A 17203-nucleotide genomic window follows, 5' to 3' on the forward strand; every position below is an offset into this window, starting at 1 on the left:
GAGCTTCCTGACCACTTTTCTTTCTGCCCATGACATAAAAAAAAGGAGCCCGTGACCAATATTTGCTGCTGGCACAAAGATAAACCTGGACTATCACAGCGGCAGGGCCTAGACTAACAGGATGGGTGTGAAACATAGTGCCAGCCCGTCAGGAATCAGCCGAGAGGGTTGATTTTTTTCAAAAGCTCACTGAGGGTGAGCTTTTATTCCACCGTGGAGGGAGGGGAAGCCGACCTGCCACATGCCTGCCCTCACTCGTGTCAGTAACAGCCTGCCAGAGAGATGCCGGCTCCAAGGCCAAGGGAGGTGGCTCCCTCGCACAAGCACAAGAGCACGGCGTCCCCTCCTGCCACCCATCACACTCCTCACCTGCCCGCAGGCTCTGCCTCTGCGCGGCGCCTCCTTCACCCAGGGCTCAGGGGGCACGGTTCAGGCTGGGTCCCTGCAGCTGGAAAGGAGGAAGCTCAGCAGGAGAGCATCGCCCCGACGCTGCCCACCCCAGCAGCGCCAGAGGGACCTTAGGTTCTCCTGCAGCCATGATTTCTGGGAGTTTTGGACCCTGCCTGGCGCTGGCTCTGGTCCAGCTCAGCATTTCCATGGCAGCCCGTGACTTTGTGGCTCAGCACTTCTGTAATCACTGCTGGGGATTTTCCTGATCGGACGGACATGTGTTGGTTCCCTGCACTGTGGAAAGGAGCCAGCTGCTGCCTTCGCCTCCTCCTCCCACCTGGGACATGGCAAAGGCTCTTCTTTCTTCTGCCTGCCCTCATCAGAGGGCTTTCTTGGGCCCTTGCAGAGGTCCCTGGGTGGTGGTTTATGGACACACTCCAGTTCGAACCTGTGTGGAAGGAGAAGCTGCTGGCATGACTTGAGACACCACAATCCCTTTGCAGCTTGCAACACTCATCTGCTCACAGAGCCATTTTGGCCATGCCGTGAAGGCCAGCAGTTTCCAAACCCGAGCACACCACAAGCCAGCACTATCCTGGAAACCGGCACAGCCCATGATGAAAATTCAGTGTTGCCTGAATTCCTCTGCATGGCCCAGCGCTCCGCTAATGGCATGACTGCATGCTGGGGACACAGCTGACAGCCCCATGCCTTGCTTGATGCCACGCACAGTCATGAGGAGCAAGAGCAGTCGAGGAGGGTACTGGGAACAACTGCTTTGGAGGCATCAGTCCCCAGCATCTGCCAGCACAGGCAGCCCTGGCAGTGGCCAGCTGGGTCAGCTGAGGGCTACGGGCATGCACACACTCTGGAAAGACAATGATGCAGCCAGAGCAGGTCAGGGAAGCTGTGGTTTCTTTGCAAGGTCCAAGTCCAGAATCCCTGGGACCCGCAGTGGAGGAGCAAAGGCCTTGGGGAGGTGATGCTGGGGAGATGGCCTCTAGTCACAAAAAGGCTGCTGGCTTCCCACCGCCATGAGATGACACTGCCTCTCTAAACCCTCACAAGTGCTCTCTCATCACTCCTAGCCCAGCCTTCTAACGAGCAGGTGCTGCCCAGCAAACCTTATAAACCGCCCAGCTTTTTGTGAGGGCAGCAATCAGAACGCTTGAGCAGGGACTGGTTCTTGCCAAGCTGAAAGCTCAGGCTTTGGGGCACCCCCAGTGTGTCCAAAGTGCAGAATGTCACAACTACCTGGTAAAGTGAGAGCTGGTGGGACTGGAGCTCCCATCCAACCCAAGGGGCTGCCCAGGTCATGGTCAGCTGAGAGCGCGTGGTGCTGGCAGGAGCGCTGATTTCAAAGGGTGAAGCGCAGCAGAGGAGAAACAAAGTGCTTACCCTCAACAGATTTCCTTCCAGGGTGTCCTTCCCTGTCATCATATCCACAAAGTCAGGGTACTGTTTCATTTGCACTCATGTGTCTTCAATGAGGAGCATGCCTACATCCCTCAGGATGTACGTGCTGGTCTTTCTCTTCCTGATGCAGTGGGAGAAGAGGGACATGGTGTCCCACCTCTCTCTTTGGACACAAGGTGGCTGCAGGTGTCTGAGCATACCACAGGGGCTCCAGTACTTTGCCACCAGGAAAACCCCACAAGAAGGCCCAGGTCCATTATTGCAGCTGCCCATCACCAGGCTGTGATTGAGTGCCAGCAGCTCCAGGACACTCGGGTGATGCAACACAGAGGTGACACAGCTCTGAGCCGTGGCTGGAGACAGCAGCGGAGAAGGTCCCAGGGCCCTGTCTCCCTCCAGGCGGTTTTCATGCGTGCTGGCTATTCCACCCACTGTACACAAAGGGTTCATTTTTTGGACTTGCTCCACAGCCGGTGATGAGATATGAGATGTCCTGTTGCCCCAGCCATGCAGCAGGGGAACCTGCACCACCACCCCCCCCGCCCCCCGCCCCCTGCAGTGGCCAGAGCAGCAAGGGCTTACCTGGAGGTCCTACCTGGCACATACACCTTGTCTGTCAGGCTGTGGATACCAGCAATGTTCCTGGCCAGGCAGAATACTGCACAGTCAGGCCACTGTCCCCAACCTGGACTTGTTCAGGGACGGCATTGAAGGAGCTGAGGGTGGGAATTCGGACGCCTTGAAAGCAGCGGAGAACAGAAAGTCAGAAGGGGGAGGACTGACTGGAAGGAAAGCACTGAAACTGCCCTGCCAGAGCTTTGGAGAGGAGCTGCCACATTCCTGCACTCTCCATACAAGTTGTGCTGGAGCCAGGGCAGAAGCAGCATCCTCACCCCGGGGATACAGACCACTCCTGCACAAGGCTCAGTTCTTCTTTGGCTGCAGGTCCCTGCTTCCCAGGGAGGTGAAGAGCAACGTCAGACCTGGGCCCAGGAGTGACTCCCGAGCACCTGCCCCCACCCCAGAGCAGAGAGGGGCTGGAGGGTGTGAGCCCACCTTGTGCAGCAGGAGCTGCTCTTGAACACAGGCAGCCACAGTGTCCCAGTCAGCAGCTCTCACTGGGAAGCAGGTGAAAGCTGGGTCACTCCCTGCGTCCAGCAGCACCCAGCTCATCAGCTCACCCCAGCTGGTGCTGTGGAGGCAGATGGAGGGTCACGGCTGCCCCCAGCCCCGCTACAGACATCCTGAAGAGCAGCACAGCACCAGGTCTAGTCCTTGCGATGCTCAGCTGCATGGAGAGCCTTGCAGGGGGTGGGTGTCCTGGCACTGTGATGCAGTGATGTTAGGTTATGGCCACACATATAGACTCACAGAATGGTTTAGGTGGGAAGGGACCTTAAAGATCATCTAGTTCCAACTCCCTGCCATGGGCAGGGACACCTCCCACTAGACCAGGCTGCTCTAAGCCCCATCCAGCCTGGTCTTGAACACCTCAGGACTGGAGAGGTCCATGGCAGGTGAGAGGGCCCGAGCAGTCACTCCTGCCAGATGGGCCCAGATGGCAGAACAGGGCTGTAGTGACCTGCCTTTGGCTCAGGGCTGTAGAGGATCTGCTCGAGTGCAGCCACCTTGCTATGGGGTGGCTGGAGGCTGTGCTGCTCTCAGAGCCTTACTGAAACCTCGGGGGATCTCTCCAGTCCCAGCCCAGACGCTGCTCCCATCTGCTCCAGATTTCATAGAATCATAGAATGATTTGGGTTGGAAGGGACCTTAAAGGTCATCTAGTTCCAACTCCCTGACCTGGACACCTCCCACCAGACCAGGTTGCTCCAAGCCCCATCCAGCCTGGCCTTGAACACCTCCAGGGATGGGGCAGACACAGCTTCTCTGGGCAACCTGTTCTAGTGCCTCACCACCCTCACAGTAAGGAATTTCTTCCTGATATCTAGTATAAATCTATCCTCATTCAGTTTAAAACTGTTACCCCTCGTTCTATCGCTCCACTCCCTGATCCAGAGTCCCTCCCCAGCTTTCCTGTAGGCCCCCTTTAGGTTACTGGAAGGCTGCTATAAGGTCTCCTTCTCTTCTCCAGGCTGAACAAACCCAGCTCTCTCATCCTGTCCTCATAGCAGAAGTGTTCCAGCCCTATGATCATCTTCGTGGCCTGGACCCATTCCAATAGGTCCATGTCCTTCTGATGCTGGGGGGCCCCTGAGGAGCTGGTCCCAGTACTGACCCCTGTGGACAGCCTTACCTTGGGCAGTGGCGGTTGGCATCATGGTCATCACCACCACCACCACCCCCCCTCCCCCCAGCCCATGACCCAGAAGCCCATTCTTGCCCCTGTGCTGCTGGTGGGGCACTTCCCCATGGCGAGGGGCTGTGGAGAGCTCAGACCTTCCCTGAGGGGCCTCGTGGGCTAGCGTCTGGCCTCCTGGGCTGTTATCTGGCCTCCCTGCACCCTCCCCTCCCCATGGTGAAGCTGAGCAGCCCTTGCTGCCGGCAGCGGCCGGGCAGGGGGAGAGGTCTGCAGCGAGGGGCTGCCCCACAGGGTGGGCAGGGGCTGGAGTGCTGTGGGGTCGGGGGGCTGAGCCATGGGGGCCTCGTGTTGCCTTGGCAGGTCTTGCACCCTGTCTGCTGGTGGCGGTGGGGGAAGCCCCATTTGCCCCGCTGCACTTCGCCTGGCCTGCGCCCACCACGTCTCCCAGGACCAGGGGTGGGAGCTCGCGGCTGCTGCCTGGGACAGCCCCGGGGCTGCTCAGGGGAAGAGGCGCAGGTGCCACAGGCCCACCCAGCGGGGAAGGATGCAGCAGCAGCCCAGCACTCTGGTTGGGCATCACTGGTACCTTCCACAGCCTTTCCTGCCCCTAGAAGGGCCGCTCCTGGCCCCCTTTCTTCATCAACCCCCCCTTTCCTAACGGGTGACTTCAGCTTATGGAAATTACTGGGGAAAAAATCTCTTCCATAAGCAGCAAGTAAAGGAAGGAGCAAGTTTGCGTAGGCTGTGATTGCCTTAGTTTGTATGGTCAAATTGCCATTGCTTTATAATGAACTGCTTTCGGCTGTCCCTTTCTTCAGCTTAGAATCACAGAATCACAGAATGGTTCGGGTTGGAAGGGACCTTAAAGATCATCTAGTTCCAACCCCCCTGCCCTGGGCAGGGACACCTCCCACTAGACCAGGCTGCTCAAAGCCCCATCCAGCCTGGCCTTGAACACCTCCAGGGATGGGGCAGCCACAGCTTCTCTGGGCAACCTGTTCCAGTGCCTCACCACCCTCAGTAAAGAGTTTCTTCCTCATAACCAATCTAAATCTCCCCTCTTTCAGTTTGAAACCATTACCCCTGTTCTATCACTACACTCCCTGATAAAGAGTCCCTCCCCATCTCTCCTGTGGGCCCCCTTTAAGTCCTGGAAGGCTGCTATAAGGTCTCCCCGGAGCCTTCTCTTCTCCAGGTTTAATGTAGGGCTGATGTACCGAGCAGCGAGATACTCTGTACGGCCTTTCGTAGTAACTAATGCTCCCTGTGTCTCCCAGCATCTGAGCTACCGGTGTGTGAGAACCTGGGCGCTGCCTTTGCCGCTGCCGGGCTGCGCTCAGCGGGTTCAGTGGGCGAGGGACCCTCTTCCTCTCTTTCACCACACCCCGGCACCTCTGGCTCCCTGCTGTCCTGGACCCCCCTCCTGCCCCACACCCCCTCCCTTGCCCCGGCTGCCAGCGGTGGTGCTGGGCCACTGGCGTGTGTCTGACCAGGACGGAGAGGCTGCTGTTTCCGAGGGGCACCGAGCTGGGGCTGAGCTGAGTGCTCCGTGCCAGCCCCTCTGCCCCATGTCCTGCACCAGCAGGGCACAGGGATCCCCATCACTTCCTCAGATGCGCTCCTGCTGTGCAGTATCAGCTCTCACCATTAGAAAACCGTATTTCACTGCTTTGTTTTCCTTCCTGGGTGCCTGCTGTTGGCTTCTGCGGGTCATACTTGGCTTCAGTGCAGCCCAAAAACCCGTTAAAAGACTCTGGCTAATGGCAAGAACACTCCTCCCTTTGAAAAGTGCCCACTGTGCTGAGTTTTCCCATCACACCTGCTCTGGTTACCAAAACCATGATCTTTATTTCGCATGGCATCACACCCGATGTGGCATGAACCCTCCACCGATCCGTATGGGCGGCAGCAGCCCAGCAGATTGCTCCGGGATTTGCCTGGTGTCACCTACTGGCTTACCAGTTCCCTGCCGCTCACGTCCAGGAGGCCCCTGGGTGCCACCATCCCAGAGCAGTGTTGTCCCATGAGCACCAACCGATGTCACCGCTTCCGTACCCGCGCTGCCTCTCCGCGAGGCTCGGGATGTTTACTAGCTACCTGCCAGCAGCTGACTTGAGGATGGTCCTTCATGCCTGAAAGGTTGTCCCTTCCCACCAGCCTGCCCTGTATCGTGTCACAGGGCAGAGGAGGAAATAGGAACAGGGTAGTTATGGTTCGCTGGAGAGTAATTATAAGCTAAATGCCAAAAGGAAAGAGATTTGCCTCCTCTGCAGGAAGATGGTTGAACTGCAGGATAATGGTCTCCCCCCGCCCCCCGGCTAGAAAAGCTCTGATGCCTCAGCCCAGCGTTTGCTGGGGGCCACTGGGGTGTTTCAGGTCTTGGTGCCGCTGCCGTGCACCGCTCTGAAGGCCTGTCCCCGCCGGCTTGGTGAGCTCCTTGTAGGTCAAGGGCTGCTGTTAGAGCCCCTGACGCCTTCCCTTCTTGGGGACGCAGGAGCTGAGCTTGTAGCATGCCCTACGCCTTCCGCCAGCTCTGAGCAGTGCAAATATATGGCGTTCAGCGGCATTCCAGACCAACGGGAATGTTTTACAGCACAGGGGAGGCAAAGGAGGCGACTGGTCTGCAAACAGCTTCTCCTAGGAGAAGGCCAACATTTCTACACTTGTCTGTATGTACATAAATGTGCGCACGTGGTGCAAACAGCTGGAACTGCAGGACAGGAAACCAAAGAAATACCTACTCACTCAAGGGTATCACTCAATTTATTAAATTTAAGTGATATTTGCTTCCAGGCAGATAGATACACTTTTAGTAGTTCCCAGTTATCAAAGCTCTTTCGACACTCCATGAGTGGCATCGGATGCATTCCCTTGACTCCCGCATTCACCCACGTCTCAGAGCGGAGAGGGCAGAGCTGAGGTTCAGACCTTCCTGCGGCACCAGTCCTGCCCCCAGCACGCGCTCGAGACCAAACCTCCGCGTCACAGAGACAGCCCAGCGTCTGCTCCGCTCGCTGCCACCCCTGCCAACCGCTGCAGTGGTACGCGGTCACGGTGAATAACTAGGACGACATTTTGTAATGACAAAATAGCAAGGGTAGTTCTGATTCCTCATACTGTTATGCCATGACTTTTTTGTGCATCTCCATGAGGAAGAGAACACTCAGCGTACTTGCTCTGAGGAGTCAAACCAGGTTGCCCTTGTTTCCGCGCACATCCCCGCCATACAACCCCGGCGGTTGTCCCTCCAGATTACGCAGGGTTGGATGCAGGCAAATCCCTATCGCCAGCATCGGCGTCAGCCCGTTCCAAAGCTTGTGGCTGAAAGCACGATTTCGTTCCTTGGTCATTCCTGACCTGGCCTTTATCTGTGCCTTAAGGGGGAAAAAGAAAGAAAAACTCCAAGCTCAGCTTAAATAGAGAAGAAATAAAACTGCCCTGTAAATACAGATTGAAGTCTCCAGCCTTTTATTTATACAAGGATTCAAAGAACATATTTCAACTTTAGATAAACAGTGCAAGAGAGTTACAAGTACCTTGGTAACAGAAAGAAAGAGATAACTGTCCAGCTATGCCAATAAGTGAAATAATTCTTACTTCTGCAGATAGAAATGCATCTGTTTAAAGCAAAGGTGGACTTTGGATACTTTGCTATACCTTCGCCCCTACCAAGCCCACCGGAAAACAACAGGCAGTTTGTCATTTGTAAATGATAAGTAGCTGCGCTCTCAAAGCCTTTTGAGACCCTCGCCCTTAGTTAAAACATACACGTTATGGCACGAAAGAGCAGGCTGAAAGACAGAGACACTTGGAAATCCACCATTTCTAGTTCTCCCCTTTCCAGGGACAGGGCTCCTCGTTAATATTTTAGACCACCACACCCCCCCCACCCCTCCCCCCGCATCCCTGTGAAGTTTGAGGCCTTTTCAAACCCAAACACCATGAATCACCACCACGGTAACATCGAAGCGGATGTTCCTCCCCAGCCACCCCCCCCTTCCCCAGAGCTCCCCATCCACGTACCCAACCCACGGCAGCCGCCAGCCCCCACCGTGGCTTCAGCCCGCGGCCCGCCACCACCCTGGGGAGGTTTGTCACAATTGTTCCGAGCAGGTGGTAGCTCAGGAAATGTCATTTATAAGCACTGAAAAGGCCACAGGCTCCGTGCCAGCCCCAGCGCCAGCTCAGGGCTTGTCCGGACCTGGGCTGACTTCAGCTTGTTGACCCATGCCAGAACTTGTCTAGTTGCCTAGCCATCGGGTAACTATGGTTTGCTTTAGGTTTGCTTTAGTTTAGAGCGATACAGAGGCGATACCCTGGGGGGACTCGGCCACCTCGGCTCCACAGAGGGAGGTGGCACGGCCAAGCGCGGCCCCGGGCCACCCAACTGCAGGTCGGGGAAACCGCTTCGGAGTAACGAAGAGAACAGAAAAACTGAATAACCGGGAACTGATGAAAAGCAGCAGCGTAGGCGGACTGTGTGAAAAAGAATACAAAATAAACCCAAACGGACCCGGGGCTAAGGAGAGAGGAAGCGTCAATGCCAACGTCCTGCACCTCCTGGCAAAGAGAGAAGAGCCCCCGGCACTGCCCGCGCAGACCTGGGGCTGCCCACCACGCGGGGACAGCCCCGCTCGGTGCCAGGGCCACCGAAGCGTCGTCCTCGGGGCCCAGAGGGACACCGAAGCATCAGCTCAACCCCAGCCAAAGCGGGGAGGGATATCAGGAAGGATTTCTCCTGCTTAACGGTTTCTACTGTATCCTTTGAGGCTTTGCCTTATTAATTCAGACTATCAGGTTTTAATATCGTAACAGGACCAATAATTTGGGCTGTTGTTAAAATATTCACTGGACAATCAGTAAATCCTCGGCTTCAGGTTTAAGGTGTGATCCCCCTGGGGCCCGTAAGAAGCTTTTGAGGGTAACAAGCTGACAGCAAACGCTAACTGCACAGAAATGGAAACGACAAGGACTTTCCTTTCAATCTCCCATTCTGCAAAGCAAAACATTGACCTCGGCAGTCATGTGTTAAAACTCCAATCCAACCCAACCGGTTTTTGAAGAGGGTACAACGTTTCAATGCCCCTCTCCCCTTTTTTTTTCTTTTGCTTTGGATGTAAAGTTTCTGCAGGATTGCTCGTGGGGATTTCTTTAATGGAAGGCTAAATTTGTATTGGCATTTCTGGTAAAAAGAAAAAAAAAAGAAAAAAAAAAGACTCACAAAAGTAAAATGTGGAACTTGCCATACTTCTGGAAGTAAATAAATCTGTATAAATCCATGAGTTGTATTTATCCACTCCTGGGTTTTGATGGGTCTAGCGGTGCTGTCTGTCCTTTAGCCACCGTCCAGCATCCCGGCTTTCATTTCTGAAACCCAGCCGGGTTAGATCAGAAGGCGGTGAGCAGGCAGGACGGATACCGAGTCAGTAACATCAGTCACCGCGACTTGGAGAAGCCAGTCAAAGCTGGCCTGAAATCTCTGCCTAGTTCAACGAACCACGAGTGTCATCACCTGGCCCCAGGACGAGGTGGGCAGGAGCCAAGGTCCCCCCCCGCATCCGCCTGAGCCAGCTTTTGGTGTTACCTTGCTCATGGTCTCGTTTTCCCTTAAATTGCACATTCTAGAAACTGCTAATATTAAAAATGTTTGGCTTTTTTTTTCCCCTTTCTTAGAAAACAGCCAAACCCCAACCCCACAATGTTTGCTCAGCCCGAAGGCACGTCTCCTCTGGCGGGGCAGAGGAGAAATGCTCAAACACGTGCTGTGCAGACCAGAGAAGCAGGAGACAGACAGACCTCTGCCCTGCCTCTCGCCCGCGGTACAAACACATCTGAAACCCAAACCCAACCCGAACGAATGAAGCCCGACCCCTGGGCGTGCTCATGGCCCAACTGGTCACAGTGACTGTGTTGTATCTATCACATCTGCTAAACCTACATCTCCAGCTGACGCTCGCCGTACCTGGGAGGTACAGAAGCCATCTGGAAGCCCCGGAGCACACAGCCCTACAAGCACAGACACTCCTACAGCTACGTGAGGATATTTATATCGTTTACCAACCACCCCTAATCTCAAAACCCAGCACACATCCACCCCACCAAGTATTTTTGGGTTGGGGCAGCCGTCTGTGTCACCCAGCGGCTGGTACGTGGTGGGACGGGGTGGCAAACGGTGAGCCAGGCCCTTCCCTGTCTCACCCCATCCCTGCAGGGTCAGGGAAGGTGCGTGGGAGGATGGGGAAGATACAGGGAAAGCAGGAATTCACTGAAAAAACCTACAATGCAACAGGAACAAACGCCAAAAGAAAAAATATCCCAAACAAAACGTGTCCCATCCCCCCGTCCTCCCTGGTAGGAGCTACCTTGAGTCAGTCTCCTGGGCAGGGACCTGCCCAGGGCTCATCGCCACCAGCCCCCTGTGCCCTACGGCAGCTGCCAGGCGGTCGCTCCCACACGTGCGAGCTCTCACAACTAGTCGCAATGCTCCAGTTAGTAAAAAGTCCCTGGTCTTTCTTATCACCAAAACAAAAAAAGGGATTCCCATCCAGGGCTGGGGCCACAGGAGGAGGAGGAGGAGGAGGAAGCACAACTGTCTGTCAAGCGGAGAATCCCACTGTGCATGTTTTCATCTCTCTGTTACCTACGACGGTACTGCACTGCAGGTAGAAATTGGACCATTATTACTTGGGTAAAAAATGGCTTTCCAACTAGCATGCAAAGAAAAAATACCCCAAACCCCAACCCCTAACACTCATTCCCAGTCACTCAGATGTAGGAGACCTACATTTCAAATTGTCGTCAGCTACGAGCTCTAGTCAAGAAACCCACTTGTGACCTTTCCAAAGAAAAAGGGAGTTCTGCGTTTTTTTTGGGTCCAACAGCCAAACTGTTCCAGTTCAACCCACCAAACCTGCTCAGGCTTCTACGTACGCCGCTGGAAGTGAAGGGCCACCTCTGCCTGCCTGGGAAGTACAGAGAAAAAAAACCCAAAAGAGCCCCTGAATGCGGCCCTCGAGCCGCGCCGACGCTCTCCGTCTCTCCGCGTTAGGAAGCGGCGTTGCTCTCGGCGCCGTCGTGCTTTCGGTCAGCAGCGCTTGGGGAACAAGATCAGGGCAATTGCATATTCCACTGGAGGCAGCAGAAGAGCTGCCCTCGGAGGGGCCGGCCGGGTTGGGTTTCCCCCGGCGGCCTCTCTGCAAAGGCTTGGTTCAGCCCCGAGAGCCAGGTCGTGGCAATAACAAAAGTAAAACAATGAGGTACGGAAAGAAGGGCCCAGCATTGGGGAAGAGACCAAGAAAGAAGAAAACAGCTCGAGCACTGCCAGAAATAGCAAACAACTGAAACCTTTTTCTCCTCCCTCTTTTTTTTTTCCTTTCTTTTTTTTTTTTTTTTTTTTTTTTGCCAAGGTGAATTAAATATGTCCTTTTGTTGGTTGGTTGGTTGGTTGGTTTTGGCAAAGTGAAGCCCTCGGCCGCAGTCTCTTTCCTGGCTGTGCTAGTGAGTTACCGCCACAAGTGCTGCGTGGCAATGAAAGCCACCGAAAGGAGGAGGAGGAAGGCAGAAGGCAAAGATCTGCTGCTGGCCCCATTGATGCCGTGTCCAGACTGCTTAGGAATAGCGTGCGTTTCTGGCTGCCTGGTGCTGGGGCTCTTAGAAAGTCTTTTGCCACAGACGTCGTCAGGACAGCTGTCACCACTCCCGGAGCCACTCATGTCGTCACCTGCGCAGAGACAAACATGGCGTGAGCCCCGACTGTCAGCCTTATGGTGGGTGACGTCCCTGCCTTCCCCTTGCTGCAACCCTGGGGAGCTCTGGCCACCAGCCCTGCCCTGGCCACCTCCTCCTATCTGCTTCCCCCACTATGGGAGGCAAGCCCATACCTGATCTCCATCTGACTGCCACCAGCCGCTGCTGCAGCAGCTGGAAACTGCTGGAGCCCCTCTGCTACGAGGACAGGCTGAGAGAGTTGGGGCTGTTCAGCCTGGAGAAGAGAAGGCTCCAGGGAGACCTTACAGCAGCCTTCCAGTACCCTAAAAGGGGGCCTACAGGAAAGCTGGGGAGGGACTCTTTATCAGGGAGTGTAGCAATAGGATGAGGGGTAATGGTTTTAAACTTAATGAGTGTAGATTTAGATTAGATATTAGGAAGAAATTCTTCACTGTGAGGGTGGTAAGACACTGGCCCAGGTTGCCCAGGGAAGCTGTCAATGCCCCATCCCTGGAGATGTTCCAGGCCAGGCTGGATGGGGCTTTGAGCAGCCTGGTCTAGTGAGAGGTGTCCCTGCCCAGGGCAGGGGGGTTGCAACTGGATGATCTTTAAGGTCCCTTCCAACCCAAATCATTCTATGATTCTATGAAACCTCTGGAGCAGATGGGAGCAGCATCTGGGCTGGGACTGGAGAGATCCCCCGAGGTTTCAGTAAGGCTCTGAGAGCAGCACAGCCTCCAGCCACCCGGCAGCAAGGTGGCTGCACCTGAACAGATCCTCTACAGCCCCGAGCCAAAAGGCAGGTCACCACAACCCCACTTTGCCATCTGGGCCCAGCTGCAGGGTCTGCACGGAGGCCCATGCAGGCTGGCAGGAGTGACTGCTCGGCCCCTCTCGCCTGCCGTGGACCTCTCCGGTTCTGCTAAACTCACTTGCGTCTTGGAAATCCACATCATTCCCGATGTTGGCGTTGCCCAGCCGGTTTGTCATGATCTTTAACTGCATGATTTGCTGGCGAATGGTCATATCTGGCTTGGTGATGTCCACCTCCACCTCCGGGTTGTTAATCTGATTAGCTAAGCCGTCCCCCATCACTTCAGGCAGGTAACTGCAAAGGAAGGTGACTGGTTTAGATGACTCCCCCCAGCTAAACTCACCTCACCCTGTTACAGACACTGGTGATAATCCAGCCTCTTTGAACCCCAGAGAAGCTGCAGTCAGTGGCGTTGGCTTGTCGAACAGCCTCCATATGCTGGTGTTTGCTGCGAGGCAGCGAGCTCTAGGGATGTCCGAGCCACGCTGCCATGGCCAGACCCCATCAGAGCGTGGGGCTCGCCCTGAGGCCACCTCAGCTGGCAGGAGGTGGCTGGCGGCCTTGTGGCATCACTGTCCTGGCATGGGGAAAGGCTCCTGCAGGAAAGGCTGAGGGGTTGCTCTCAGGCTGGTACCTGTGGAAAAGCTCTGTCCATATGGGAAGCTGAGGAACACCTTCATCCCCAGCCTGGTTAAACCCTGTGGGGACTGACACCCTGGGACGCAACAGGGCAAGAGGTAATGGGCACAAACTTGAGCATAGGAAGTTCCACCTAAACATTACGAGGAACTTCTTTACCCTGAGGGTGGCAGAGCCCTGGCACAGGCTGCCCAGAGAGGTGGTGGAGTCTCTGTCTCTGGAGACATTCCAAACCCACCTGGACGCGTCCCTGTGCAACCTGCGCTGGGTGACCCTTCTCTGGCAGGGGGTTGGACTAGATGATCTCCAGAGGTCCCTTCCAACCCTACTATTCTGTGATTCTGTGAATGCCCCCAGCCCAGTACAACCAGACTGGTCCCCAGGGAAGGTTCAGTTAACTGGCAGCTATCAACCAGCAACGAGAGCTGGGCTGCTCTCTTCGGCAGTGCCGCAGCCCATCTGCTCCTGCACATCTGCGGCACTGCCGGCAATGACGTGAAATATGGAAGAAGCAAAGGCACCGTTTCCGGGCTGGCAGAGACCAGCCCAGCAGGTCCGTGGAGAGGAGCGGAGAAAGGTGCACGTCCAGCAGCTGCCCCTCTCCCCTGACAGCCATCCTTTAACCCTCAGCCATGGGTGGGAGGTCCTTCTGCAGCTGCTTTATGTCACCTGGGTGCCTCTTCTCACGAGGCAAGAGCATTTCAGAGCAGGTATGGACAGAAAGACGCATATGCAATTCTCTGCAACAGCTCTGGAGTCTGTGGGGTAAATCCAGCCCTCCTGCCTTCTGAGTGCATGTGGAATTGCAAAACTGCTTAATTAGTGCAAAACTACACAGTTATTTCATGACGAATGCATTTCAATGGTTAATCCTCCAACACACAGCAAAATGACAACAGGCTTGACGTTCCCAGGTACCAGTTTTTCAGGAAACACAGCATTTCTGTGGACAGGGACAGACCTTTTGGCTGTGGGGCTGGCTCAGATGATGTCTAAGTGCCTTTTATCGAACCCTCCCTCTCTCACCCCAGAACAGTGCTGTCCTGGTATCTTGACCCTCTCCATACCTGCCCTTGGTCATCCCGTTCCAACACTTGTCGTCTGCTGCTGAGCTGGCCATTACTTTTTTGCTGCACAGGCTGCCAGGCAGGGTGATCCAGTAAGTCTTGAGAGCTGTCAGATTCCCTTTGGCATCTAAAACCTGTAAACAAAGAGGATGCTCAGGGCCAGAAAAGCTCTGAGGTCCCCCAGGGCTGTGGAAAGGACAAGGATTCTGCCTGGGTTTTTTGTGTGTGTTTTTTTTTAGCATCACAGGGTCTTTTTTTATGCAGACAGGGATGTGTCGCCAACCTCCCCCTAAAGACCAACCCTCAACCCAAGCACCCAAGGCTGAAGGTTAGATGCTAAGGATGGGTATAAGATTAACTAGGAGAAGACCGTCTTCTGGGCCATAAGAAGCAGCCTTGATGGGAGCCAGCAGGGCTCTGCCAAGGTGGGACAGGCAGGTGCCTGTGAGTGAGGAGCCTCTGAAATGTGGGACCATGGCAGATTCTGCAGCTCATCATCCATAGAATCCAAAAATCTCTGTGGAGGAGAATCTCTGGCCCCAGTATCCAGGCTGAATCGCCTGAGGCTGAATGACACCGATGGCAAGGAGCCTTTTCAGATTAGTTTGGCACCAAATCCCTTAGAAATTGGTTATCAGCAACCTAGACCCGGACCCTGTGCTGAGGCAAGATCAGATCTGCTTAGGTCATGCCGCCACTCGCTGATCTGATCTTCTTCAGACTTGCCAGCAAAGGCGATTCCGCAGCCTGTGGGGTGGTCTGACCCAAACCGCAGGACCCAGTGCTGCGCCGGCCGGGCTACTGGTGCTACTGGGGCTACCGGGGCTCCCAGGGGAGGCAGCACACCATCACGCCTGCCCTGGCACACCGGTGGGGAGGGGGTTTTAGAAGCAAACTCACCAGCATCTCCAGTGCTTGTGCAGAGGATTTTGGTTCCAACGTGGCCTTCCCCCGCCTTTTCTTGTCCTCGCTGCTGGAGCCTTTTGTGCTGATTTTGGGATTTCCACAGCCCTGGAAAACCTGAAAAACAAACCAAACTCTCTACCCTGTGTTTCAATACTATTTCTGTAATTAATTAGCACTCCACAGTTATGTGGTTTTTTTTTTCTTCCTAAGTATGTTTATCTTTCGTACCTGCAAGATCTCCGAGATTCTGGCTTAAGGTTACTCGTGTGCCAGGATGTGTTTTCGGCACACCGTAACTGGTTTTGCCTACCGCTATCAAGCAAAACGTTCAGCACTAACACAAAATTAGCACATGTTTTTGGATGAGTCACCAATGTTGGTATCAAATTATTTCTAGCAATTTTATCTGCTCTTATTGTGATTGAAAAATAAAATTCTGGGAAGAACAAGATGGGAGTTGCTCACGCTCATTACAGCAGTGGTGTGGGCTTCAAGATTGCAGAGCATGTGAGCTTCACTGGTTTGGACAACAGACCGAGGTGGGACTAGCCCAATGATTCTTGTGATCTTTGGGTGCCTCCCATCATCCTAACTACTTACCCAGGTGTGCTTCGTAGCCAAAGGAGAGCAGAAACACTTTGAAGGTACAAATCATCAGATTTCACCTCTAAGTGGAGACGAAGGGTGCACTGGAAGCACCTGTTTACCCCAGTCTCTGCATGACCAGTCCAGGCAATGACACCTCTGTTGCAGATAGCCAGTGCTCAGGCAACTGAGCCTCGCCGTGGCTGGTGGAAGGAGCGCTCAGATGGCCAGATTTAATGAAGCGTCAAAGGTCAGGAGGGCCTTTGCACTGTCAGTTTGATTCAGGAAACACCAGCCTTTACAAAGCAAGCCTTCTGATTTGAAAAGACGTCTCCAAGCTTGTTGTGGACAGCAGGGTGCTGTCAGAAGCTATTGATAAACGCGCCTTTGCACGGTGTCCCCTTAAAGCAGAGAAATCAAGACCTGGGAGAGGAGCACTGCTGACACAGCTTGTGCCAGCTGCTGACTGCTTTTGCTAGTGGATTCTGACAGCCATCAGCAAAGTCCTAATCTAGACGAGTGCCTTTGGTGACAGCGAGTCTCGTCAGTGTGTCTGAGGGACATTCAGCCTGGAAAGCCCCCACCTGGGGTGCACTGTCCTGCTGACCAGATGGATCCCACCACTATGGCAGCTCAGCACCAAGCCAGTTTGTTCACCTCTGTCCTTTCCTCCGTGCAAAAAGCCCCACCTTGAAAACTGCATATAGAGTATTTTCAACTTGGTTCTACCAAAATAAAACCAATTTGGTTTCACTGCTGTATCTTTCTTATTGGCCTATTACTGTTGATAGCAGGAAAACACTCTTTCAGGAGGTAAAAGCCCTGGGAGGTCCCCAGGACAGTGGCTCTTGTGGCAGCTCCAGAACAGCATGGTATCAAGGCGATCCTCTTGCCAGCCCAAGGGCTTTAGGTGAGCAATGCCCATTACTGATGGAAAGGACATGTGTCCTGCAGATGAGGTGATCAGCAGCCTCCTGCATAGTGACAGCAGATAGACGTTTGCAGCCTTTGATAGTTCCTGCCACCTGAAATCCATCAGAGAGCCACAGGGGCAGGGGGAGCCGGGGGAAGCAGGGAGCGTGCTCCGCGGTGCAGTGAACACAGGGCTCAGTACCAAAAGTGTTTCTTCCCAGTTTTGCCCCAGATCCCAGGAGAACCCACGAGTGAGGGTGTCGCTGGGTCCAAGGGCCACTTCTGGCTCTTCTCACACAGGGCAGACAGTGCCCTGGCTCCACCTGGCTCTAGGCTGGTAACGTCTGAAGCCCTCAGCTGCAGCCTGACCCTGCTGCAGCACCCTGCGGCCCTGAGAAGACTCCCAGGACTGGCCTGGGCCAGTCCCGAGCTCATCTGACAATGATATCCTTCACCTGATCACATTGCCATGCTCAAACCCAGAGCTTAGAGCTGCAGCAATTTGCA

The 17203-nt window shown here is 54.6% G+C and overlaps 1 protein-coding gene across 1 annotated transcript in view; it reads right to left on the reverse strand.

Moving 5' to 3' along the window:
* Nucleotides 1-9173: 9173 nt before the first annotated feature.
* The window catches only part of GPC1 (glypican 1), a 216760-nt gene continuing 208730 nt past the window's right edge, over nt 9174-17203 (reverse strand). The window contains exons 6-9 of the mRNA XM_074591440.1: nt 15194-15313; nt 14294-14427; nt 12706-12881; nt 9174-11786 (exon numbers count right to left, since the gene is read on the reverse strand). Of these exons, the coding sequence (XP_074447541.1) occupies nt 11569-11786; nt 12706-12881; nt 14294-14427; nt 15194-15313 (648 nt within the window). The 3' untranslated portion in view covers nt 9174-11568. The remainder of the gene's footprint in view (nt 11787-12705; nt 12882-14293; nt 14428-15193; nt 15314-17203) is intronic.

Source organism: Larus michahellis, chromosome 6, assembly GCF_964199755.1.
Source record: "Larus michahellis chromosome 6, bLarMic1.1, whole genome shotgun sequence".
NCBI lineage: Eukaryota > Metazoa > Chordata > Aves > Charadriiformes > Laridae > Larus > Larus michahellis.